This window comes from Aplysia californica, unplaced genomic scaffold (genome assembly GCF_000002075.1).
Source record: "Aplysia californica isolate F4 #8 unplaced genomic scaffold, AplCal3.0 scaffold00163, whole genome shotgun sequence".
Lineage (NCBI taxonomy): Eukaryota > Metazoa > Mollusca > Gastropoda > Aplysiida > Aplysiidae > Aplysia > Aplysia californica.
This window is the reverse complement of record NW_004797433.1, coordinates 886,617-911,616: the sequence shown is the minus strand read 5'-3', so window position 1 is coordinate 911,616 and position 25,000 is coordinate 886,617. Positions and strand designations below refer to the sequence as shown.

The window sequence follows — 25,000 nt, the reverse complement described above, 5'->3', positions numbered from 1 at the left end:
TGTGTGTGTGCGTCCATCACTTGCTTTCTTTGTGTTTCTCTTAACACACTCACTGCTGCGGTATAGACTGTTGGAACTTCGATGGGTCATCATAAAAGTATTGACTGTCTTGTAAATGAAGCGTGCCCGAAGCCGAAGTTATTGTGCTTAATATAGCAAAAATTCGGTAAGAGCCGTTTAGCGTGCTTGAGTCCGAAGCGTGTTTTCTGCCCGGCGTGTCTGAAGCCGGCACGGACTGTATCATGCTGGACTAGGGAGTGGGTGGCCGTGGTTCGAATCCAAGACTGGGTAATAGTTCATGGCTTAGTCCTATCAGATAGGGACATTACATTCGGAGATCAGTCTCTTAAATACCCTAACAACTCAGTGTTGATGTAACAGTAAAGTGTATGGGTTTGATTGAATATATATATATATATATATATATATATATATGGAATCCTGTTATAACGAGAGGGAGGGGACCGGTACGAAATGTCCATTATAGCAGGATTCTCGTTGTAAGGGATCCAGTAATAAATTCAAAGGAAATAATAAAGTAAGCCTTAATCTATGAGTTTCAACATGACCTCCAGGTCTTACTTGATCAAAAATTGAATAAGGCTTCTTTCTCTAGCGTTAGCGATGTTGACAGCTCGGCGTTCGCGATCAGAAAGAAAGTTCTTTAGGCTAACTAACTAGCCCTCTGTTTTGTACCCCGCCCTATACGTTCTTATACTTGCGCACGTCACACATTCGCTCCATCCATCACAGCACTGTGACTTCTCCATCCCCGCATCGGAGAAGTGAGAGGCATGATAGGCCTAGATACAGTGGAACTCGGATTCAACGAGATGAGATAGACTCCTCGTTTTTTTTAATTCTTTAAAATCAATCAAAATAGCCCGGATTCAACTAGTACTTAAATTAGCGAACTCGGATTCAACGAGGTCGCTTCCAGGGTGAACAGCCCCTGCAGACGTGGCTTCGCTAATTTTTCTCCCAGAACGAACTTTATCTATTCCCGGATTCCCAGAAACCATCCATTGCACCTGCTTCGTGAACCATTATTCAACTAGCCGATTGTAAACGACCAATCAGCTGCCTTTTTTCATACCAACACATGCGTTGTTGGCGTGCGCACGTGTCTACTCTGGGGTGTGTCGGGGTCGGATGGGCGGCCTGCATGCGTGTCGGGGAAGGGGGGGGGGCAATAGCGGTCCAGGCGTTGAACATTGCAGACACAAACGCGTCAGTCTTTTTTCCCCCTCGGCAACTGATCATTATTACAATGATGAGCTAGTCTTGACGTAGATCTACGTAATGAATTGTGTGCTGGTCTATGGAATCAAAAGTTGCCGTATGCTAGGCTCTACACAGCAACACAACTTTTTGGCAAACAATCGAGATGACACGGACGTGCATTTGAGGGAATCGGTCTTTTTTTCCCCACAGATCATAATATGCAGGCATTTCAGCCACTACTTGTTACTTCTCTTTACACATTACTTGCTCAGTGCCTGTAATTATCTACTCAAAACCTCATATTTGCTATAACGAGAACTTGGATTCAACGAGATTTTAGATCAGGCCCGGCGACCTCGTTGAATCTGTGAGTTCCACTGTATATTTTGATGATTTTAATAAATTTAAAAATGAATCCCTTTTCTTTTGCTGAATTCAAGTTTTCAGTGGTTTTCATTGAATCTGAGTTAGGTCTAGTTGTATAATCCTGTCACTGCACCTATAAAACAAGGTTACAGTATCTCAACAGTGGGTAGTTGAAGGGCATCATTTTTACTTTCCTCACTGTCATTTCCCTCTCTATGTATTACTTTTTGCCAGCACTAAATGACCTTTATTGTGTCAATGTACTTCTCTTTACTCACACAAACAAACATCACAAAGAACTCAGGGCATTGTAGGTAACTTGTGACAGTAATGAATAAAAATCTCAGAGAAACAAGCTTAGCAGCAGAACAAATACAGACACACAACACACCAAACAGCAAGGTACAATGTCCTCAGACCTTTAATTCAAATTGTGTTTTCAAAGTATAGTATAACAATCTCTTACAACACATGATCCAAGAATGTAAGTTATTATGGAGGCTTGCAATATATTGAAACTGCATCGTAGCAAACATAGGTGGCAGGTATGCAATCAGGAAGAGTGTACTTCTGAAAGAGAAGCAGAAAAAGCTGACGATCACCATAGACTTGAATGGCTCAATCCATGGATTGATCATCGGTCTTAACCTGCAGACAGAGTAGAGTCACTTTCCCCTCACCAGCACCTTGCTCGCACCAATTGGGGAAAACTGGAAATCTCACAAGGCATAACAAAGAACGATACTTTCATCTGTGAAGCTTTCAAGAACTTGTCCTCTTATTTCAGGACGCTGGCATCTTGACTCTGATAGGCTGCAAAGAAAATAAAAGACAAGAGAATTTTTTTAAAATACAAAGTCAACAATAAGAGAAAGGTACAATTTTTGGATAGCTTTCTCATTCTGTAAAAGTGGTTTTGATGGCACACAGACACTACATTGTTTCTTCTGTCTTGTTAGGGGAATTAGACAAAGAGCTTCCGTTCAAGTTTAAGACAACAGCTCAATGCTTGCTTAGTTTTAATTTTAGTAAGCGCTTTATGGCACTCGCAACACAATTTGAATTAGGACATAAACGTTCTGAAGATTAGAGCAGAGGTGTTACAAGAGAGTAACAAATACAAAAAAAAAAGGAGGACAGATGTTTGATAGAAAAGGAGCAGCAAACCACAAACGAGCACGCGCCAACTACCCATTTGTTGCTTGCTTTCTTTGTCAGAAAGGGTCTGTTTCGAATACTGAACACTTTGTAGGAGAGCTGCTACATGTATTACTTTAATAGACAGTCATTATTTACAGTACAAGTACAAGAGAAGTATTCTCAGAAGATATTCATAGTCCAAGGAAAAGCAAGACAGATAGACTGACAAAACGCAAAAAAAATTAGGCTTATCATCAGTGGTTCTCTCTAATCACCCTATAATGAGTTGGCAAAACTATTTGAGTCAAGACAAGCACGCCGATACAATAATGGTCATTTAGTGCCAGGAATTGATCAGCACTGGTCTCACTGGCCATAGCAGAAGTCACAAATCATCTTAGTTTTTTTTCTCTTCCATTTTTCTATGAAAGATATTCTCCTTGGCGGGAACACACTTGTCATCATCCATCACATTGGCAGAATATTATCATTATTAGTGAAAGGAAAGACGAAGAGTGAAGAAAAATCTACCACTGGTACCTTCCACCAACCTGAAGTACAGTTCCAACTGTATAAATATAAATTATATACCATGACAAAGAGCAGTAGAAGGAATAGACTTTATAGTTTATAGGAATATTGTAAACAGAAGCTAAGGTCAAATTTCAGCAAACAATTGGACAAAAATTTAATACACTTCACAATATTGCGTGCACTAAAATTTGAAAGAGAGGACATTTCATTCACACAACTGTGACTGTTCCATGTTCATTTTTAGGGTATTTGTGTCAGTTAAATATCACATTTAACATACAGTCATTTAAAAGGTGGATAAGTCAGACCTCTGACAGAACTCCTGGCCCAGAAGAAATGTTCCAATATGAACAAGAAAAATTAAACCCCACTTTATTTGAACTGAATCCAACTTTTGCATGCAGATAGCCACTCCACAGTAGAAGTCTTCTCTGAGTCCCCAAACTCTGAAGAATCACAGAAATAGAGTGGTACTGACCTCCTGAGGCGACTCCATTAAAATAGGTAGATGGTACAAAATCACACTACAAACAAACATGACTGCTGACTTACATGACTGCAGAACGGACATTCCCCAAAAATTGTGTTGAAACTCTGTCGTGACGAAAGGCTTCTAAGCCACTGAAATAAACAAGACAGGAAAATTCCATGCATAAGCCATGAGTTTCACCTGTGATTGTTACTGTAACTGTTTAATGCTCCCATCAACATAGTTTGGATCATTTAGATGGTGAGCTGCTTAATCTTGCCTAACAGGACCAACCTGACGGATACACATGGATGCTCTGTTAAATTTTCCTAACAGCAAAGAGCCACATTGCTGCACCACAGAACTATTTGGTTGGTTTTTTTATTTTAGTTGAGCTACACACTCAGATACAGCAGCACAGCATTCTGGCAACTGAACAGCAATGGGAACAGTCTCACATCACACCTTCTATGAAGCAGTATGCCTGGTGAAAGTAATAATCATTTGCACTCCAATGGATAGCACCAAACTTCATTGAGACTCATTCCAAAACCAAAAAAGTGACAAGTAAAGGGCATTCATGTTAAGATAATAATCCAAGAACTGAAAGACATTAAATGATTAAGCATTATGCTTGCTGAGAGGATTGAACTCCCCTTCAAAACAACCCCCTTCTAAAACCCAAAACCTGCATTGAAAAAAAAAAAACCATAAAAGGATTGTTCAAGAACTAGACTTTGTTGATCAATTCGCTGATGTCAAGGAGTTCAATTTCCCTATAAAGCTTTCCTGCAAGACAAACGGTGTGAACTTAGCTTTTTATTTTAAATACAGAATAAAAAGAACTTGGCAATTTTAAGATTTTAAAATGGGTGACCTTATTTAGGCCACATGTGGCCTAAATAAGCTAAACGCCCCTCCCTTACCTTATTTGGGCCACATATGGCCCAAATAAGCTAAACCCCCCCCTCCCTTACCTTATTTAGGCCACATCATATGGTAGATTTCTTGAACTAACCATGGATTCGCAAGGTCGAGATTCTACTGATCTTTTTATTTAGTGAGGGGGATTATTTCAAAATAGAGGATGGTACTGAATGAAAAGTGGACCAAGGGTAAGAGTTGTGTGTCTGAGTGTGTGTGTGTGTGTGTGTGTGTGTGTGTGTGTGTGTGTGTGTGTGTGTGAGTGTGTGTGTGTATTTGTTTGTTTTGTGTGTGGTTGTGGTGAGAGAGAGATCTAGAGAGAGAGTAAATGTAATAGTGTTTTTGTATGTGTGTGTGTGTGTAATGTGTGAATGTTATTGTGTGCATGAGTACCTATCTCAGTTGTACGGTCCAAATGTACATTATTTTGTTGAGAATTTTACATAGAACTCAACTACAAAACACCTTTATACAAAATCAGAGAAATATTCTTTTTGTGCTTACTGAGGTACAGTACAGGGTTATTTTACCTGCAAGGATAATTTGACAAAATGGGCAATATCTTAATTGCTAATAGTCATATTTAGACAAATCCTATACCATTCTCTTTTTTTTCTTAACTGCTCATGGTTATTAAAGAGTAAGCCAACTAGATCAAGGTAGTAATTTCGGATTCCTAATATTATGGGCATTCTTAAAATTTTAAAACTTGTTTTTAGCGCTTTTCTCAACGTAAAATGGATTCCGTTGAAAAAACAACAACAATGACATTACCTTTCTTTTTCAAAGTATTGTGCATACATTTGTGTGAAACTATGAATATATACATATATATATATGTGGCCTAAATAAGCACTCCCTTTTAAAATGCTGGGAAAAACAAAACTCCTCTTTAAAAAAATAAAACTATTCAGTCTTCACACAATATCAATTTTCACTCACATTTCAGGTCAAGTACCGATTTGCTTGTTGTAACAAGTCATCTTGCATTGGTGACAAAGTGTTAGTTCATGATACCGTTCAATTGAGACAAAAGTAGTGAGAAAAGGATTTTCTTTGCACTTCCAAGAATTGTACCATTCTCCAACAGGAAGCAGCTAATTTAACAATTCACTTACTAGAAAACACAGATACCGTAGAGGACACAATAAAAAAAAAAAATCACAACAGTTAAATTTCAACACTAAAGAGACACGACATTTTTAAAATAAGTTTCTATCTAGATTCTAAAAATGTGTAGCATCTGACACGAAAGCAATATCCCACAGCTTTCCACTGAACTGGACTCCATCTATACTTCACTTCACAGATCTAGGGTGTCAAACACAGAGGACCCAAATTCAATTCCTGTATGGGGAGAGAATTTTAATCAAGTATCTGAGCCTTTCTCCGGGGATGCTGTACCCCTATCAACCTGGGTTGGTCCTGACAGGTGGGTTCAGAAGCTTCCCCCACCCCCCTTCTAACTGATCTGAATAGTGTTGATGAGGACATAAAAACATCAGCTTTGAGAAAAGAAAAAAAAAAGATAAAAACCCTGTGTATCTACACGTACGTAATTGGAATTGAAAATTTCATACCTCATATAAGCAGGACTGGTGGAAGGCCTGAGCACATCGTTTGTCTTCACAGACCACATTAGGAACTTCCTCATTCAGGTGAAGGCAGTAACAAATTCCACAATCCATGCTCAGTTCCTGTACATACAGCAAAACATAACGACTTGTATCTTTATTCTTCTTTTAGTATCCCTGCGAGAGTTCAGGGAGTAACCAACTGTAAGATCTCTATCCAGGGCTGCCTACCTCAAAATTCCCATTTCAGGTAGATTCAGGGTTAGTTTCAGGTAGTTTAGCCCAAAATCAGGTAGTACAAAGACAAAGAAGGAAAAAAAAAGATGATAGTTGCCCCATCGAACGCGCTTGATTTTCGTGATATTGGGTAATTATATTTTGAAAACTTGTTTGTGCATACACGTGTGTGTGTGTGTGTGTACGTATGTGAGTGCGTGCATGCTCAAGCGTGTGTTTATATGTGGGGAGGGGAAGGGGGTGTTTGGGTGCGAAGAAGTTAAGATTAAGAGAGTGTATGAAATGTGGAGAGTTTAGTTTTTTTTAAAACATTTATATTATGGACTATCGTTCAAGGCACCTGTCATTCAGTATTGAATCTGGAATTGAGTGCAGGGTGACTGCCAAACTGACTTCAAAACCCCTAGCCCACACAAATAGAAACTACATTCAAACATATTTTCCGACACTAGCATAGGACACTGATGTCTTTTGTGACTTAAATATCATAGACAATTTGAACTAGTTTTGCCCTAAAAATACAACATGAATCCTGATCTGGGCCTGAGGAGAGGCAAGAAGAACATCAACTGCCAAAACCATGTTTGGTTTCAGCAATCACGGATTTTAAAAAGCATGCAAAACAAAACTTATTTATAAAACCTTTATAGTTAGGCTTACGGTAGAGCAAAAAGTGAAATTAAAAGAGAGTGTGTACTGACAGCCGGAGCTGGAAGGACAGTAGTAGTATAGGGTTTTACGGCGCTCGCAACTGCTAAGGTCATATGAGCGCGCGAAACACAAGTTGTTTACTTTCGCAAAAGTTCACTCCACGACTGGTCAGCTAATTGGCTTTAAAATGCTAAAATGTTAAAATATTAAAATTTAGTGTAAATACATTTGTGATTTAAAACAACTCTTTTAAGTAACAATAAAATTTTAAAATAATATCAAATTCACTCTACAACTCGCCATAAAGGCCAATGGCCTTTATAAAATTTTAAATTCTGCTGGGAGCAACGACGGAAAAAATATCCTGCAATTTCTTGCATTTATAATATTTCCTTCGGATCTCTCCAAAGTCCAGACATTCTGTTAAGATGTGTCTAATGGTAAAATCTGTGTCGCATCCGACACAGAACCGCTTCTCATCTCCCTGTAGGAGGTATTTGTGGGTCAGGGCCGTGTGTCCGATGCGCAATCGAGTAAAAATGACTTCGTCTCTTCTGGAGAGGTCCGAAGGATTTCGCTGTTCTAGTTTGGGTTTAATTTCATATAATTTATTATTTTTCTGCTTTTCCCAGTGGCTCTCCCACAGACTGGAGGTGTACTTTTTGCCTTTATTTCTAAAGTCAGTCTGTGGGAGAGTGTTTGTCATTGATCCCAGCAGAAGGGATGAAGCTTTCTTCGCCAGGTCGTCTACCTGCTCGTTTCCTCGGATGCCCACATGGCTGGGTATCCATGGGAACATGACGTTTTTTCCTGTTTCGGATAGTGTATGAATTTTCTGTTGTAGCCTAACTATTTTTGGATGTAGGAGTGTGTAGTTTGTGAGTGAGGTGATGCAAGACAGAGAGTCAGAAAGGATGAGGAAAGATTTGTTAGGAGTTACAGTGAGAGTGTGGGATGTAGTGATGTTGAAAACCTGGCAATCAGTGAATCACTGCATCATAGACTAAGTATTGATTTTTTTCAAAATGCTAAATCACAGTACCAGTATTTAATCAGCAATAAGCCATCATGATGCATAGGCATCCAACATAGAGCTTTCCGAGGGTTGAAAATGGCATTTCCTCATCACTATTCAATTTGTCATCATTGGTAAATCCGACAAATCCAGGAACACCAACCTTGAAGATACAATCATCAAGCTTGTGCTCTAATGTTCCCACATTTACGCACTTGATTGTCGAATGGCAAAACCATTTCCACTTATCGTTTTTATTTTAGAATCTGTTTCTTGCACCGCGGCCTCATCCTGCTGCCGTAGATTTTATTGTGTCAATTCTGAAGCCCCGCAATGCTCCAACTTTGAATAAACTTCAATTACCCCAACAACCGACGGCCGTCCCTTACTCATGCTGTACCCACACGATGCCAACGCCTACTACTGTAGGTTCATTGACCGGTCATGATGACGGGCCCGACAATCTAGAAATCGGAGGATGCTAGTTTTCTTTTTTGTCATTATAGTGACAGCAGTGAGAATATCAATTTAATTTGTATGGCGACACTGTGTTTTTTTGCGCACAAACTGCACGTTACAAATTTTTATTAACTGTAACTGTAAATCTAACGTTACGTCAAACTATCACCAGACAATAATCTGAGTGGTTACGAAAGTGAAAGTAGATTTTGATTTTTCCGATGGAGTCTCAGTATCTGTATTAAAACTTACACTTCTGCCAGCCGCCATAGCCGCTTCTTCGCGTGTAACGTACTCTCAGACGGGGGAACGCCGAACGTAATACATGTATCACAAACGCAACCGGTAAAATATGAACTCAGTAGCCTTTTCAGATTTGGTTTTGAATTAAACGGACAGATATTCCAGCCGCAGCAAAAAACCCGAAGATAGACACAAAGAATGAATGGATGAAAGGAAGGAGGAAGATTATCTATTCTCAGTAGACATTTTAGCCGATATGCACGTGAAAAACTATTGCCGACCGAACGGCACAGATAGACAATGGTCGAGTGTACGAAATGCGCAATCTGGCTGTTTCTAATACAACTTATTGCCGAGAGTTGCCGTAAATATCTGACAAGTTACGGAGGCAAGTGCTGATCTCTCTCTCTCTAACGCATGGGGTTGATATGATGATGCTGCAAGTACGGAACTTTCGGAATGTACGGATAGACACAAAAACAAAGAAGATTGGAAGCACTGCAGATCGAGTTTTTTTCTTCTTTTTCTTCTTTCGGCACCCATCGAAAATACGGTAGTTTTGACACCTTATCGATATGTCGGTAGAACAGGCCCAAAATCGGTATCTACTGAAAAAATCGGTAGATTTAGGTCGCCCTGTCTATCTCATATTGCAGTTGACTGTAGATACATGGTCGTTTGATCTACACATAAAGAAAAATCACCCCTTGTCTGAAAGGCAGCTACAGGCTGTTTTCGAAGGTACTCTTAATATTTATACTGACAAGAGTAGCTTTGGTTTCATTAAAAATATCATCTTTGCAGACATGGTCACAAAGCTGGTGAATATGTTGTACTACTTTTCAGTAAATGTGTCAGGACGTGGAGGAAACAGGTGCTTCTCAATTTTTGGGCATGTGGAGTTATTGGTATCATCTTAAAGCTTGTTCGCTTGTCTTGCTATAGGTGCAAAAAACGCCCTTATATCTTGAATAGAAGTCAAGACATTTTAAATCAAAGAAGGTGGGGTTGCCTGGTGTCAAAGGTAGAATTAGTGAGAAAATGGCTACAAAAGTTCGGTTATTTCCATAGCGTGATAGTCTGTAGAAACGGAAAGCTCATACTTTTTTAGCCTTTAACTTTAATCAACGTCTTTCAGTAAAATCCATTCAGAAAAGTGTTCTTAATTGGACAACAATGATGTTAAGCTAAAAAACAAAATTTGATAAAAATAGCCCAACTGGCAGAAAATTGCCAGTGAAAATTGCCAGTTTCTTCAATTTCATTATTTTGATGAGCGCCTGAATTCACCACGCTGCCTCACATATGAAAAAGCAAATCTGATATTATCACATAAAGAAAAACTGATGGAATCCTCTGAATTCAATTCTGGGAGAAAGAAAACTTGTGGGAAAATAGTGTTAACTGTTAATTAAGCGTCCATTGAACTGATTCATTCTGCTTCTTTTCCGAAGACAAGTTTTTTTTACTCTTTGGATACAAATGTAACTTTTCTAAAAACATCCCACAGAAGATTGACACTTTTCCTAAAACTAAAATGCGGATCGCGGCATGGCCTTGCAGGATCGAGAGCTGCAAATTACAGCTCGAGTGGCTCACTATAGAAGTACACGTAATGAAAAAAACATGAAATTCTCGGCCGATCCACGTTTTCGAAATAATAGAATTGACTTCCTGTTAGCGGATATGAAAGAAAAGCGCTGAAATGACTAAAAAAACTGACAGACGATTTTTAGTAATTTCAGCGCTTTCTTCTGTCCCCTTTAAAATGTAAAAATGACCAGAAAAGTTCTCCCCTGATTTCAGTATATACTTTATATACCTCATATTTTTACTTCTATAATTAATAAGTACACATACATAACTTCAGCCTTCCTTTGCATTACCTGAGGCAAACTACCTGGGAATTTTGAAAGATGCTGTTGTTTTACTTTAGTTATGACCTTTCAAAGCTGGAAAATTGTTGATTTCATACGACACCTTCGATATTGCGCAATCACTTTTAGAAACCCTAAACTAATATAATTGGAATAAATTTTCAATTTTGTACCACCACCTGATAGATTATTTTTTAACCTCCAGTTTGATGGGCCGTATGATATGGTTTGTGTGTGTTTAGTTGGATGTTTTGACATTTTCCTTTGGTGGGGTAGGGGCATAGAAATAGGTATAGGAAAAGCCCTGGGCTTGTGGTGGATTTTGGCCTGGTAGGAATAGTTAAGTGAGAAAAACTTGTATTCTATAGTGAGTTATTTACAATAAAAGCATCATTATGACACAGATAAAGGCATTAGTGTTCCTGAAGGAAAAATAAAAGGATCAAGCCACATTACAGTAAAACATCAATAAATTTGACTCACTGTTCGACTGGTATCCGCTGGAGATGGAAAATCGAAATCCAATACTTCTTGTAAGTTATTCAGCAATGAACGTTCCACATCCCTGTTGAACAACAATATAACTTATAAGTAAAACACATAATATTTCAAGAACAAATGACACAATATTGAATCTATGAATAATAAGTATGACAGATGATTTTAAAACGCAAAAACATCCTATCTATACTTGCAGAAAATTTATAAATTAGTTCATGAAGACACACAAACATGTGTGATATAGTGTTTGAATCGTAACATGAGTTTGCAGGTTTGGAAGTTCGCAGCTCAGCCCAGCCTGACAGAGTGTCTATGGGAAAGGCACTTTACACTTATTTTCTTCCCTTCACCCAGGTGTGGGTGGATACCCAGCCATTTAATGAAAAATCTAGTTGGTAAGTTATTATTTAAGCGACTGTGGGAACTTGGACTGCATGCTTCCCAAGAAGTTGAGATTGTTTGAGAATTCTATTAGGTTTGCTGGGGTAATAATATAAATTATAGAGAACACAGAGCTTGCAGCTGAGCAGAAATTTGCTCTACAAAAATGCTTTTTAATATTATCATAAAATAAAAAGTCAATAGTAAATTTGACATACAAATAGCTGTTTATTGCCTTAGAAAGGCAACACATTTCATTACAAAGTAAATTTATTCTTCCCCGAGTTCACACAATGATGTTGCTTGACAAACCACTTCTCAACTAGAAAGTGCTGTTCGGTGGAGTAATATGATAATAAATAATACTTAATAATAATTAATATTAATAATAATAATAATAGTAGTAATAATTGTATTAATATTAGTAAAATAGTAATGATATTATAGATAATAATTGTTTGCATTTATACAGCTAGAGCATACCTCTCAATGCGCTTTCCATTTATTATTGACCCAACAGACACCATTCCATTCTGAAACATTCAACTTCTTGGGAATGTGCGCTAAACACAAATCTGGGCTGAAGTGAGAGCCAAAATAGTGTACACTCCATTTGGCCCCAATCATAGCCAAAAAAAACCCAACCCAAAAACCCAGCAAAGTAATCTGTCTCAAGAATAAAAATATTCAGTATTCTGGCCACTGGAAAGAGCAAATCGAGAACATCTTTTTCAGACACAAAAGCTGCAGAACAAAAACAAAATGATAGAACTTACCATCGAAGAAGGTTGACGTTCAATTTTTCTCTGAGTGGGGCAGTTGCTGTAAGAAGCAAAATATCATCATAGTAAGGAATTGCAAAAATCTAAAGAAAAATAAACAAAAGCATCGTGTGTGCTATAATCAGAAAATAATACATTGTTAAGTTATAGGATAATTTACAGTCGCACATTCGAACCATGAAAGGAAGTTCATAAGAGGACAAAACTAAAGTGAAAGAGGCAAGTTCTCAATTTCGATTCTAACTTCGACGCAGTGGGAACTCGGACAAAAACCGTAAATGTGGGCAGACAGTTTCATTGCCCTCCTTATCAAATAAAGCAACAGACAAAGCGTGCAGCCAAACCTTCCAAATCTTCTAAAAACTTCAACAGAGCTGAAATCAGACACGAAGCTGACAGTTTCAATAAATGACAAGACATTAACAGATCAGACCAGCCAACCCTATTGGTATCTCACATTTCTCAAAACAAGTCGTAAATATGCAAAAACTATGAGTAAATAGTATTTTTAGACAATCATACATACCTGATTCAGCACCTAGAAACCGACACTCTGGTAAGGTTGAGGGCTGTTGGCAGTTGACAGTTATGTGCAGAGACAAGTTTTGTCCTGTAAGGAAATAGAGGCAGAAAGTCAGTCTATCAGTGAATCAACTTGAAATAGTCAACAAAATCTTGGAATTTAGGCACTAGTATAACCTCATTGTATAGCAAGTGCTGTAAAACTCTTACTAAAATAAATTTTTAAAGTCCTGAAATTAAGCTACACGTCTGTAAATGAGAGGGAACACCTTGTCGTGACTTCTTTCCTCCACATTATTTGTGTATTTATAGTTTGCATAATTTTGCATTAAAATCATTTCAGCTCATAATCATGATATGACTCTTTATTTTAAAAATGTGTATACATCATTGTGAAGCCGATTCATACCAACATAACTATACTGTTGTCTATTCTTTAAAGTATGAAAAATAAAACCGTGATCACGAACCCAATGCAATGCGCCTGTGTGTTGCGGAAAAGCTGGGATGTTCAGGTTCAAGCACCCAACATTTCTCATCAATTTCCTTCAGAGTGTTCCAGAAGTTTTGGTAGGACAGGACTGTGGCTTCAAACTGCTCCACAACATGCTTGAGTCTTGTCTGCAAAGACAGAGAACCATTAACTAATTAGTTTGCTTCAGTAAGGATATGGGCAGATGGAAACCAGAATTTTGCACACTACATTTTTTTGTATTTTTCAGTGAACAAAAAATTTAAGGCATTAATAAATTTATAGACAAATGAAATAGAAAAAGGACTACACACTCAGAATTAGATACTGATAATAAACAAATTTTGTTGAAAAGATTTTAAATAGACCTGCAAAAGTATATCCAAACTTAAGCTGTGGTCAACAAAAATGTAAGCTAAAAATAAAATGGAACCAAGAACAAAATATAGACTCCATATTAGTTTTTTAATACTTTAAGAGTAGAAAAAAAATATTACAAATTCCATTCTAAAATTGAAAAACTTTTATGATATGTAGTCAATGCTGTTATGCCATTTCATTAAAAATTTCACTGACACAGAGGACGCAGCAAAAATCTACAACTGATTTGATATACAATGGTTTCTTTTGGAGACAGGCTAAATTCAGAGGTCACGACTCTTAAAGAACCGAAGAGTGTTGATAGGGACGCTAACCCATACACTTACATTTATTAAGCTTAAACAAGGAATCAAATAATGGATTCTTAGAGCTTGTCTCCTTATGCGCGGGGCGACGTTACATGGCGCCTGGTCCTTATCGCTCTAAAATCAATAAAGTAACGATCATACAGAAACTGTCTCCTCAAAATTTAACGCGACTGTCACATCCGACCGGTCCATGTAGCGATCGAGAATCTCGTCGCGTGAGACAGACCTGGGGGTCTTGCAGGTTTATAGCATCACCCTTGATCAAAATACCTAGCCAAGGTGTGCCCACGGTTGACACGCCGTGCGCGGGGAGTGTGTGTGTATGTGTGCATGTGTGTCGGTGAAGGCAAAGCTCGAGGCTATGAGCAAAAAATAACTTGCTACTGTCTCTCTGTTGTGAATTGTCAGTCGCGCACAGGATTTACCAGCCAAGCGCGACCTAACGTTGCGTCGCGCATAAGGAGACACTTTTGTCGCTTCTGTCCCACACGACTGAATATTTGGGCACGACGTAGTCGTGCATAAGGATACACACCTCGCAACTGATCGCAAGAGACTAAACGTCGCGCCGCACATAAGGATACATAGGCTAAATCAACAAAGAAAATGGAAAAGAGAATGATAGTCGTACGTTTGTTGCCCAATTAAATTCAAGCTTGTGCGGAAGATCTGTGATGCATACTGGAACTGCTGTTGTGCTCTGATGGAAAAATAAGAGTACAGGTATCAGTAGTATTCCAAAGAAAAAAAATAATGTACAACCATAATTATTAGGGATAAAGCTCATTTCATGGCAGGGTCAGTTTCACATCTGTGCCAAGCAATTCGTTTTTTCTGGCCTACAGACCTATTTGGACACTCACTTTGACTTTAAGGACTACTGTTTTGATTGCATTTTATTTTAATTTATCATGTGGTCATACTATCCCCCCCCCCCTCCCCCCAAAAAAGAAAGAAACTAGAAAAAAAAGGATTATGAAAAATAGAATGAAACTAAAATCAATCATGACAGAAATTATGTTCGCACAAGGCTGAAGTGAGAAACGAAACAAGAGATGAGACACATATCAACAAATCATTGTGGATTGGCACAGTCATGGTAGTAATCTACATCAATGATACGTCAAGAATTTGAAAGCAGAAATGAGTAAACTGTTTTAAGTGACAAATGAAAATCATTTGTACAATTAAGAAAAAAAAAGACAGGACTTTTGCACCAACTCTGAAGTCTGTTTATTTCTTGTTTCATTTCTTTTTTTTTTAAGAGGGAGGGGGAAAAAATGACCTTATAGAAAAGTTTGAAACCAATAAACTGAAATTCTAAAGTCAGAGATGTCCCTTGACATTACTCAGTAGAAATTACCCCATGTTTCTACTGCTTAGGAAGATCCTCATATTAATACACACAGAGGTAAAGGTGAAAAATGTCAATGTTTCTTTAAAAATTGTTCCAATATCTGTACACTGTGTGAGAAACAATACTGTGAAAACAATTGAGAAAGTAGAGACAGCGAAAGCAGGACATGAAAGGAAGACAATATGCAAATCACTATAGAAATATCATTTTTAGGCAGACTTTGACTGAAGACATAAACCAGGGTGGTTACATTTGATACCTGAGTCTTGAGATGGATTTTGATTTTATGTAGTCTCCCGCCTTCATCTGTTATACCGATCTGAACAGCTGAGAAGTCTTCATCAATGCTAAGTAATCTGACAGGAGATAAAACAAAAACCAAACTGAACTGCAATGAACTGTTAATTAAAAATGAAAATCTTAATTAAAAATGAAAATCAGATAAAAACCAATTTCGATACGCATGTACTTAAATAACCTCATTTTTAAAAATCTCCTGCGCGGATTGGAAAGAAGATATGAAATTTAAAAGATAACTTTATATGGGCAAATTGATACTGTGAGGTTATTTCCAGTGTGTGAGCCTATAGTGCCCTCAGAATAGCTCACCCTTTGCTTGTATGAAAGGATGAAGGTGTGCAGTACAACCTGTACACTATAATAGTTCCTAACATAAATACCCATCAGCCTTTCGCCACCGAAACAAGTACAGTGGAATCCTGTTATAACGAGAGGGAGGGGACTTTTGCGAAATGTCTGTTATAGCAGGATTCTCGTTATAAGTGACCCAGTAATAAATTCAATGGAAATAAATAAGTAGGCCTAATCTATGAGTATGGTGTTCTGTTTATTTCTTTTTGTTATCTCCCCTGAGGATGAGTTTGTTTCAACATGACCTCTAGGTCATAGGCCTACTTGATCAAAAATCGAATCAGGTTTCTTTCTCTAGCGTTAGTGATGTTGACAGCTCGGTGTAGGCGAAAGAAAGGGCTCTGTGTTGTCCCCCACCCCACCACATCCTGTGGTGCGTTCCGTCTGCTTGCGCACGTCACACACTCGTTCCGTCCGTCACATTGCTGTGACCTCTCCATCCCCGCATCGGAGAAGAGAGGCATGGTAGGCCTGGATAATCTAGACTAGGCTGGCCTATCACGCGATGTGTTCTGCTTGTCTGCGCAAGCCACACCCTCCCCATTCATTCGCTCCGGCCTTCACTGTTGGCACACATGGGCTCCCCCATTCTTTGTTTCACTAGTTCACCAACAAGCTTCTCAACTTGCGAGGTTTTACATTATGCATAATTGGCCTATACGCTGTGCACAGCAGCAGCAATATTCCGCTATAACTGACTCGCGTGTTAGTCTGATTGCGCTATGGCAGTATTTTATTTACAAAGATAAAGAAGAGAAAAAAAAAGGGGTTTTAGAATAGTGTCTTTATAACAGACTTCTCGCTATTTCAGGACTCGTTATGGGTGGACTCCACTGTAATCTGATTCCAAAAATGGATGACTCAACCATAAGTATGAAAGAATGTTTGAGCTTGTGATTGTGAAGCAGATGTCTGAAAAGACATCTGCATAAATATGTTATTTAAAGGGAGCATAATTCTGACCACATGTGCAACAGTGGGACATCACCTGAGAAAAATAGTTGTAAGAACGCAACTTAACCTTTTAAGGCGCTGAGCTAGAGTCATTATCTTGACGCTGTTGTCGGTATAAATAGTTTTCTCCAAAATGAAAATACTGTACTCACACTGATTGTTGAACTCTGAACCTCCAAACTTTATTAGCATTTCCTCCACTGTGTTCACACATTTCATTACTGTACAGCCCAGGCAACTGAGCGTACCTGTATGTATAAGCTGCACTCACTAAATCTTATTAAATCCTGAACTTTTCTTCACAAGTAAGCCTCACTGTTTAATAAGAAGCAGTACATTATACAACACAGATATGTCTGTTTGACAGCGTTTTTATGATTAAGCTAAGGTGTGGTGGAGAGGAAAATATGTCAACTTTTAATGTTTTAGATATATGCTACGAATGGACAAGGGAGTGACGCTCCTGCAGTCGCGACAATTTGCAATTAAGCTGCGTCACTGTTTAAATCGCATGATTTAAAGCTGAGGAAAAGAGTCATGGCCCAAACTTTACCGTAAACTAAAATTTTTTTTGTGTCACCTTGATATCTTTCACAGATCCACTGCACTAGAATTCATAAAATGCTCCTAGTGAATTAAAAAATGAAATGAAAACAGTCGAGTAAGCATACAACAAAATAGGCAGGGCACAGAAATCTTTAAGTTATGTACATGTATTTCACAATGAATGCATTTTAAATATATAAAGAATACATGCATAAGAAAAAAATTCGGGACCTGGAAAGGTGTTCGCTGTGTGTGTGATTCGCTAAATGCATGCTTGCTATGGGCTTACTAGTTTGGGTTTTTTTCCCCTCCCCTGACACATGAGGCATAGTGCACTGATAAAAGATTCCAATCATCCTACTTACTTGTTGCTGTCAATTTCCAGAACTTGTTCCACAATTTCTTCATTCCAGTCAGACCACATAGCATCGCTATGAACATGCTGCATACAGGTTTCCTTTAGAAAAGTGAGGAGAAAAATAAAAATAGCCCAATCAATTAATTGTGTAAACACGCCAATTTCAATATCATAAAATTGTCTGAAAATAATACTATATCAAGCTATTTTACAGCATTAAAAGAATTAATAATGATTACAACTGGTAGCAAAGCAGAGGAAAAAAACAGCTAGTCTTTGATCAAAGAACAAACCGCCATTCTCCTTTATAAACTTCTCGAAAGTGAAAAAAACCCCCAAAGTACACATTTTCAACTGTTTAGAATCTAATGTTGAAGCAACTATTTGGATAGAGGTTATCAGGCTGAAAGTTATTAAATTTATAGGATGTGCTGTGTGATGTCCGTCAGATTTTAAGGGGAAAAAAACACAACCACATTTTCAGAGATAGCTGTTTAGAATCCAGCAGTGATGATCTAATAATATTATAAATAATACTATTCATTAATAAAAGAAAACAAAAACAAAAGAAATATTGAAGAAAGTTTGTTTGAACATTTACAAATGAAGCCTAATATTGAGAATATTTATTTTTCCTTGCATATAAACCCTGCTGTAACCAACTTAATAAAACCCAAGAGGCAGAACTTACAGCAATCAGAATGAATTCCTTCAAGAATGTTGCTAGACTGCTTGAAGACTGAAGCCTCTGGAAAAGGAATTAGTTTAAAAAAGTTAACTATGATCCAGTTAAACATTGTGTCAGAAAGTTATGAAAGGTATAGATATTCATATCATTTTATTTGGTGTTAAATAATTACAGATATATACATACACACAGTCTAAGATACACATATATAAATTGGCAGGACATGGAAATCTTGCCTATTGTGTGAATTCCGCCATGCATGTATTCTCAATACAAAGAACATATACGGCACGGCATAACAAAAATTTTGGAACCTGAAAAATCTATTTGCTATGTGTCCGTGTTTGCTAATGTATAAAGCACTATATATACAAGTAGTAATTCATTTTTCATACAATAGTTACAGCAGTTGAACCTGTTCTAATGGCAATCTGTATAAAAGACAATCAACAGTACAAAGAGCCTCTCCCTATTCCCCCCCCTCCCTTGCTTTTGGTTACCTTAGGATGACACTGTGTAAGACTCCCACTTGTCTAATATGGACACTTTTCCCATTGACAATAAGTCTTAGAAATTTCGAATGAATGTATATATCATGTACTATGGCACGAAAAAGTAGTCTTGAAAATACTCAGTCTGACCCTGCTTACTTGACAAGAAAAAGTAGAAAAACATTAGATTTGTTTATTTTTATTGCTAAAACAACATATTACAAAATATCTGATCTCAAACAATTAACTTTAACAAAAATATTATACATAAGAAGTATAAAACACTCACAAATTGCATTCACTGATCATGTACACTTTTTAAAAGACTACAAATTACAAGATAATTTTCTTTTTAATAAAGTAAAAGCATATAGGGCAATAAATACTTTTTAAAAAATACTTTAAATATCAATAAAAGCTCAATATTATTACATCTGGTAACATCATCAAAAGTACCTGTCTAATTAAATCGGACTTGTCTCGAATTCGATGCTCCAGCTTCCACTCACACTCGATGCGGGCCTTGGAAAGTACTTCAGGAACATGAATTGCCATGTAGTATGGTTTTCCCTGTGAACAGTCTCAAGAGAATTACAAACTTGGAAAGATATCATAAAAACAATTTATAATTAATAAACTGATATTTTCAATTTAGTGTAGATTGTATCTCCTCTGGAAAATGACAAGACAGTAATTTATAATTCGAAGTGATTATTCGGACTCGAGTCCGAATATGAAAAAATGTTATTCGGACTCTGATTCTTGTCCAGCATGACATCACTTCCAACTTCCTGTGACTCGTGACTCCGGCTTCTTGTCCTGCCTCACTCGTGACTCGCCCCAGGCTGGGTAGAGACCGGGATCACTTCGGGCAAAAAGGCGTTTTGTGCAGGAGCCGAGTTTTAATCTTACGATGAATTTGAGGCCGGCCTAAAAAGTTATAGCGCTTCTAATAAATGTTTATTTGTCAAGAGGTCATCAGAAACAATTAAAGATGGCTCGTTAGCGTGTGTCGGGGTCGGATGGGCGGCCTGCACACGTGTGGCAGTGTGCGTGTCGGGGAGGGGGGTGGGGGCACTATCGGTCCGGGCGTTGAACGTCGCATATGCGTCAGTCTCCCCCCCCCCCCCCCCCCCGACACGCACACTGTCCCCCCCGCAACTGATCATTATTACACTAATATTAATAAGCTAGTCTTGACGTGGATCTACGTAATGAATTGTGCGCTGGTCTATGGAATCAAAAGTTGACGTATGCTCAGCTCTACACAGCAACACAACTTTTTCTGGATAAACAGCTCATAATATGCAGGTGCCAGGTGGTCTGCTAATCTTCAATTTCACCTTTTTCTACAACAAAGAAAGTGGGAAACATGGGGGGGGGGGGGGGGGGGCGTATCAATGAGGCGGCGGGCATCGGATCGGCAGAAAAGGTGTGTGTGGGGGAGGGGGGGGGGACTAAAAAATGGCGGAAAATTGGAAGCACTGAACGTTAGAGCTATAGAACGAAGACACTTCCTTTTTTCCGGACCCGAGTCCGAATAACATTTTTTCATATTCAGACTCGAGTCCGAATAAGAATTTTTTTAATTCGGACTCGAGTCCGAATATGAAAAAATGTTATTCGGACTCGAGTCCGATTAACGACGGCCTTTATAATTACACTACGAACATCCAAACCAAACTTACAGTGTCCCAAGTATTTTTTAAGGTTTTGGTCTGTTTTACAGGCATGCACAGACTTACAATGTGAGTAATCAAGGTTTCAGTACAGAAAACAGCTACACATATTTCATAAAATCTCTACTGTACTGAGTACGCAAAATTAAAGTTAACGAAAGCTTAATTTTAGCTTGCAAGTGTGCAAGTAGTTTATTATAAAGGATCATCTATTGTAAAATTATAAAAAACAGAGAGTGAAGAGAGTTTGCAGGCATTATTCTGGTCTTGGCCTCGACTAATTATCCAATCTACGGAGTAGTCTCCGCCTAAGATCCTGGAGCGTGGGAGTTTAAAAGGCAGACTCTTAGGAGAACGTGATCTTCACCAACTCACCGCCGGGGATATTCCATAAGACTCATGGTCAGGCCTAAAATCTGCAAAATATTCTCGCCTTGCCTTACCCTGAAATGTACTGAGATGATCCGCGGCTGAGTTTATTACACACTTATGGTGAGAAAAGAGTGGTCAACCTTGATGACCAATCACTCTATAGCATAAAAGGCATGGAATTTTCACTCATCAAATCTTGAGTCTCAAGATCCACACTCGCAGTCTAGCCGTACTTATTCTTAATATGATGGCTAGACTGACCATTTACCAAAAATAGGCCTACATTTTTAGTGTGCAGTACCTAAAGTATTTGTATTTGAGACGAAACCAGGTGCCTTAATGACAGTGCATGTATTTTAAACCTCCTGTTTTCTAATGTTAATAGGGCCTAAGATAAGTACGGCTAGCCTTAAGTACGGGTAGACTTCTTGTCTAGCCGTACTTAAGTACGGGTAGACAGCCAGGCTAGCCGTACTTAAGGACGGCTAGACTGTCAGGCTAGCCGTACTTAATTTTGATGGCTGAATTGTAAATGAAATTTTTAGTTTGCAATGCCTAAAGTATTTGTATTTTAGACAAAACCAAAAGGTGCCTTACTGACTTGCATGTATTTGAACCTGAATAATTACTAGATCTAGATCTAGATCTAATTATGAGACCTGTGTACTTAACAGGCTTGAGTCGATAGGGTCAAACCTAGATCTAAGTACGGCTAGACTGGCAGTCTAGCCGTACTTAAGTACGGTTAGACTCTCAGTCTAGCCGTACTTAAGGCTAGCCACTTCGTAATTTTAATGGCTCCTCCCCTTTAAATGTCCAAAATTTATAGCTTTCCATCTGTGACTGAGTTCTCCTGCTGCCTCTGCCATTATAACGCACCCATTGCATTGTGACAGCACTAATCTTATTGGTAGCGCCAATTGCCACCGAGTGACACTGTGGCAATTGACAAAAATTGACTGGTAGTGTCAGTTGCCACCGAGTGACGCGGTGGCAATTGACAAAAATTGACTTTTTGTCAATTTCCACCGAGTAAATTGGAGCTCTTTCGCGTTGGTGGGTAGATCTAGCTTATTGTGCTCGAGTGCTCGGTGTTGTGCGTTCGCCTCTCTGTCCGTCTGTGTGTGTGTGTGTGACACTACCAATCTTATTTTACTTTTCCGATCCAGTGGCCATCTGGGTACTAGAGGTCTAGATCTAGATCTAGATCTAGATCTAGATATAGGTCTAGCCCTTCAACCTGATACAGCACCAATCAAAAATCAATCTTTGTCTAACAAATTGGGATGCAGAGACAACAACTGAACCTGCTATAGATCTAGAATCTATATCTAGATCTAGAATTCTAGTGGTCAGAAAAACGAAAGCTTTGGAAAGTTCAAAATTCGATTAAATTCATGATGTCATCTGACGCGGTCTTGTATGTAGGCCCTATCCCTACCCAGATTGTCATGAAAGTTCAGGCGAAGCCCTCCGGTGTTTGATTGTCACACCTCAGTGTGATCCCATCCATCTGATTGTGTGGTCTCATCAAGATTTATCATTCATGATCATGTTCACGGGAGTGGATCAACTTATCAAGACAAAATTGTAACTTCTTAAAGTCCCAGCTTTTTTACTAGATCTAGATTCTAGATCTAGATCTAGATCTATATCTCTAGATCTAGATCTATATCTCTAGATCTAGATCTAGATCTAGATCTAGATCCTAGATCTAGATTAGATCTACTTTTACTTTTAGACCTCGTCTAGACCTCCTTACACAGATTTCCTGAAACCCTTTGTATGTAATGCAAAGGCTTTTTTCAGAAAACATGGGAACAAGTCCTGGAATAAACTCTTCATATGGCATCTTATCCGAACTCGCGAGAAAATGTTACTCTTCGTCTTCACACTTCACATCAAAAGTTCCCTGGAAAGAAGTTGGAACTCGCGCTTAGCCTGCGTTGTTTTTATTTGGCCCCTACTTTCGATTTTCGATTCCGTGATTGCCAGATTTTTTCACAGTGTATAAAATTATACCAGCCTCTTTTCATGTTTTTAATATAGCCAGGGCACTGAGGAGCTCTATGCTTCATTCTTGTTTTCTTCTTTTTCATAGTCAATATTTTTGCAACTCTGAAACAATGAATCAAAGCTAAAGAGCTTAAAAGAAACATTTTCGACATTCGAAGTATAAAAGCAACTTGTTCTATGTGGCAGAATACCAGTCCCCTGCGAGAGCCAATCGTTAAAGCGATTGATATTCTAGCCAATCAAGATCGGAAATGATATGCAATCGTAAACAAAATTCTAAAAATAAGTTTAGCTCGCGCAAGCTACCCATGTTCGAAGTGGATGAGGGTTCCACACATGTCGTCAAGGAAGCGCGTGGCTGTGTGAGTGGTCTGTTACCCTGAATATTATATTCTGCTTGGAGTATAAAAGAGCGATACCCCCACCTTTCCAAGATGTGTGATCACTCCCGACCTACTGTGCCAGACCCAGACGTCGAGCTCGAGGAAACGCTTCGTCGGTTGACTTTCGTGAGACAGACAAGCCTTAGTTCGGGTTACGAGCGCAGTGATAAAAACACAGCAGGCTTATCAGATTCTCAAACGCCAGGACAGTCACCAAGAAAAGGGCTTAGGTCGCGCTCGTTTTCTCACGATTCGTACAAATCCAGCATGCAACAACAAGACATGAATGGTCATATTTCAACTGCTTCTGCTGAACATCACACCAAAATGACGAATGGGGCAGATCCTAGGCCTATCACTTCGAACGGCGTCGCTGCAGCAGAGGTAAATGAAGATGAAATTGTCGATGAGATGGCATCACAGTACAAACAAATAATAACACATCTTGGAGAAGACCCCACTCGGCAAGGTCTGTTGAAAACACCACAGCGGGCTGCTAAGGCTATGATGTTCTTCACGAAAGGTTACAAAGAAAACATAGCTGGTAAGTCCGTTCAGATTAAACTACCGTACTGCACAAATAGTTGTTTTTCCGTGTCATTTGACGTCGTACCATTAGTCAGTGACAGAGTTTTTTTTTTTTTTGGTTTTTTTTTTTGGGGGGGGGGGGGGGGGGGGCTTTAATTTACAACTTGTTTACATAAGAGGGTCTCTCCCACTGGTCCCGGATATTGTAGCCAACTTCGAAGCAAGCAAGAGGGCTAAATGCAAATCGGATTTTATTAGTGCGATCCCTTGTTTTTCAATCTGTAATCTGTCTTTTTATGGCGGTATCAGAGTTCGTCCGCACTTTATTCCCGAAAACTAAGTTTTCCAGTTTCTGGTAGTTTCCAAATAACAATGCAATCCATTATATTGACAGTCGAGTAGATAGGCTACAAATTGAACTTTTTAAAAAAATATTAGAGCCTGATTAACATTATACACAAGCCCCCTCTCTCTCTCTCTCTCTCTCTCTCTCCAACCCCCCCCCCGTTTCGTCATCTTATTGTGTCAGATTTTTCTATCATCTACTAACTGCTGATCGGCAAATACATCGCCCCAAGCGAACTTAAAATTTTTAAAAATCGATCTCAAGCAATGCTCAGGTTGCGAGTTAAGTATTTGTTTCCTCAAAGTCTACTTCCTTAATTGTACGAATTTATTTTTTTAAAGTTGCTTTTATGTAGTTTTTATATCCGCCTGCTATCGTTGGAAAAGTTAAAGAACCAGCAAGTTGCTTTCTTGAAAAACAAAAACATTACAACCTGTGCTTGTATTGAGTCTCAGAGCACGTGAACACCAGATATGGTATTGTTGTATATTTTAAACATCTGTCTTTTTATCTTCCTGCTTCTCTCTCTCTCTCTCTCTCTCTCTCTCTCTCTCTCTCTCTCTCTCTCTCT

At 38.6% G+C, this 25,000-nt stretch overlaps 1 protein-coding gene across 5 annotated transcripts; it reads right to left on the bottom strand.

The window, feature by feature from the left end:
* Window positions 1–1,987: 1,987 nt before the first annotated feature.
* Window positions 1,988–23,791, bottom strand: LOC101858406 (E3 ubiquitin-protein ligase FANCL). 5 transcript variants are annotated; one of them, XM_035969624.1, is made up of 13 exons: window positions 23,598–23,791; window positions 19,562–19,675; window positions 18,618–18,674; window positions 17,934–18,025; window positions 15,677–15,773; window positions 14,692–14,760; window positions 13,370–13,520; window positions 12,904–12,987; window positions 12,372–12,417; window positions 11,197–11,278; window positions 6,238–6,354; window positions 3,817–3,885; window positions 1,988–2,403 (listed from the first exon to the last, which is right to left on the bottom strand). In XM_035969624.1, the coding sequence occupies exons 2-13, from the start codon at window positions 19,658–19,660 to the stop codon at window positions 2,374–2,376; spliced, it is 993 nt and encodes a 330-aa protein (XP_035825517.1). In that variant the 5' UTR covers window positions 19,661–19,675; window positions 23,598–23,791; the 3' UTR covers window positions 1,988–2,373. The 5 variants fall into 5 exon arrangements, with proteins under 5 accessions (XP_035825517.1, XP_005097811.1, XP_035825515.1 ...); XM_005097754.3 differs by lacking the exon at window positions 23,598–23,791 and adding an exon at window positions 22,892–23,162; XM_035969622.1 differs by lacking the exon at window positions 23,598–23,791 and adding an exon at window positions 22,994–23,156.
* Window positions 23,792–25,000: the final 1,209 nt, after the last annotated feature.

Excerpts from the sequence above, each read along its gene's own strand:
- LOC101858406 (XM_005097754.3), bottom strand. The coding sequence starts at position 23,008 with ATGCCATATGAAGAGTTTATTCCAGGACTTGTTCCCATGTTTTCTGAA. Across the intron at positions 18,675-19,561 it reads AGTCCGATTTAATTAGACAG|AGGCTTCAGTCTTCAAGCAG; the intron begins GTACTTTTGATG and ends TTCCTTTTCCAG. Across the intron at positions 12,988-13,369 it reads ACACAGGCGCATTGCATTGG|GACAAAACTTGTCTCTGCAC; the intron begins GTTCGTGATCAC and ends ATTTCCTTACAG.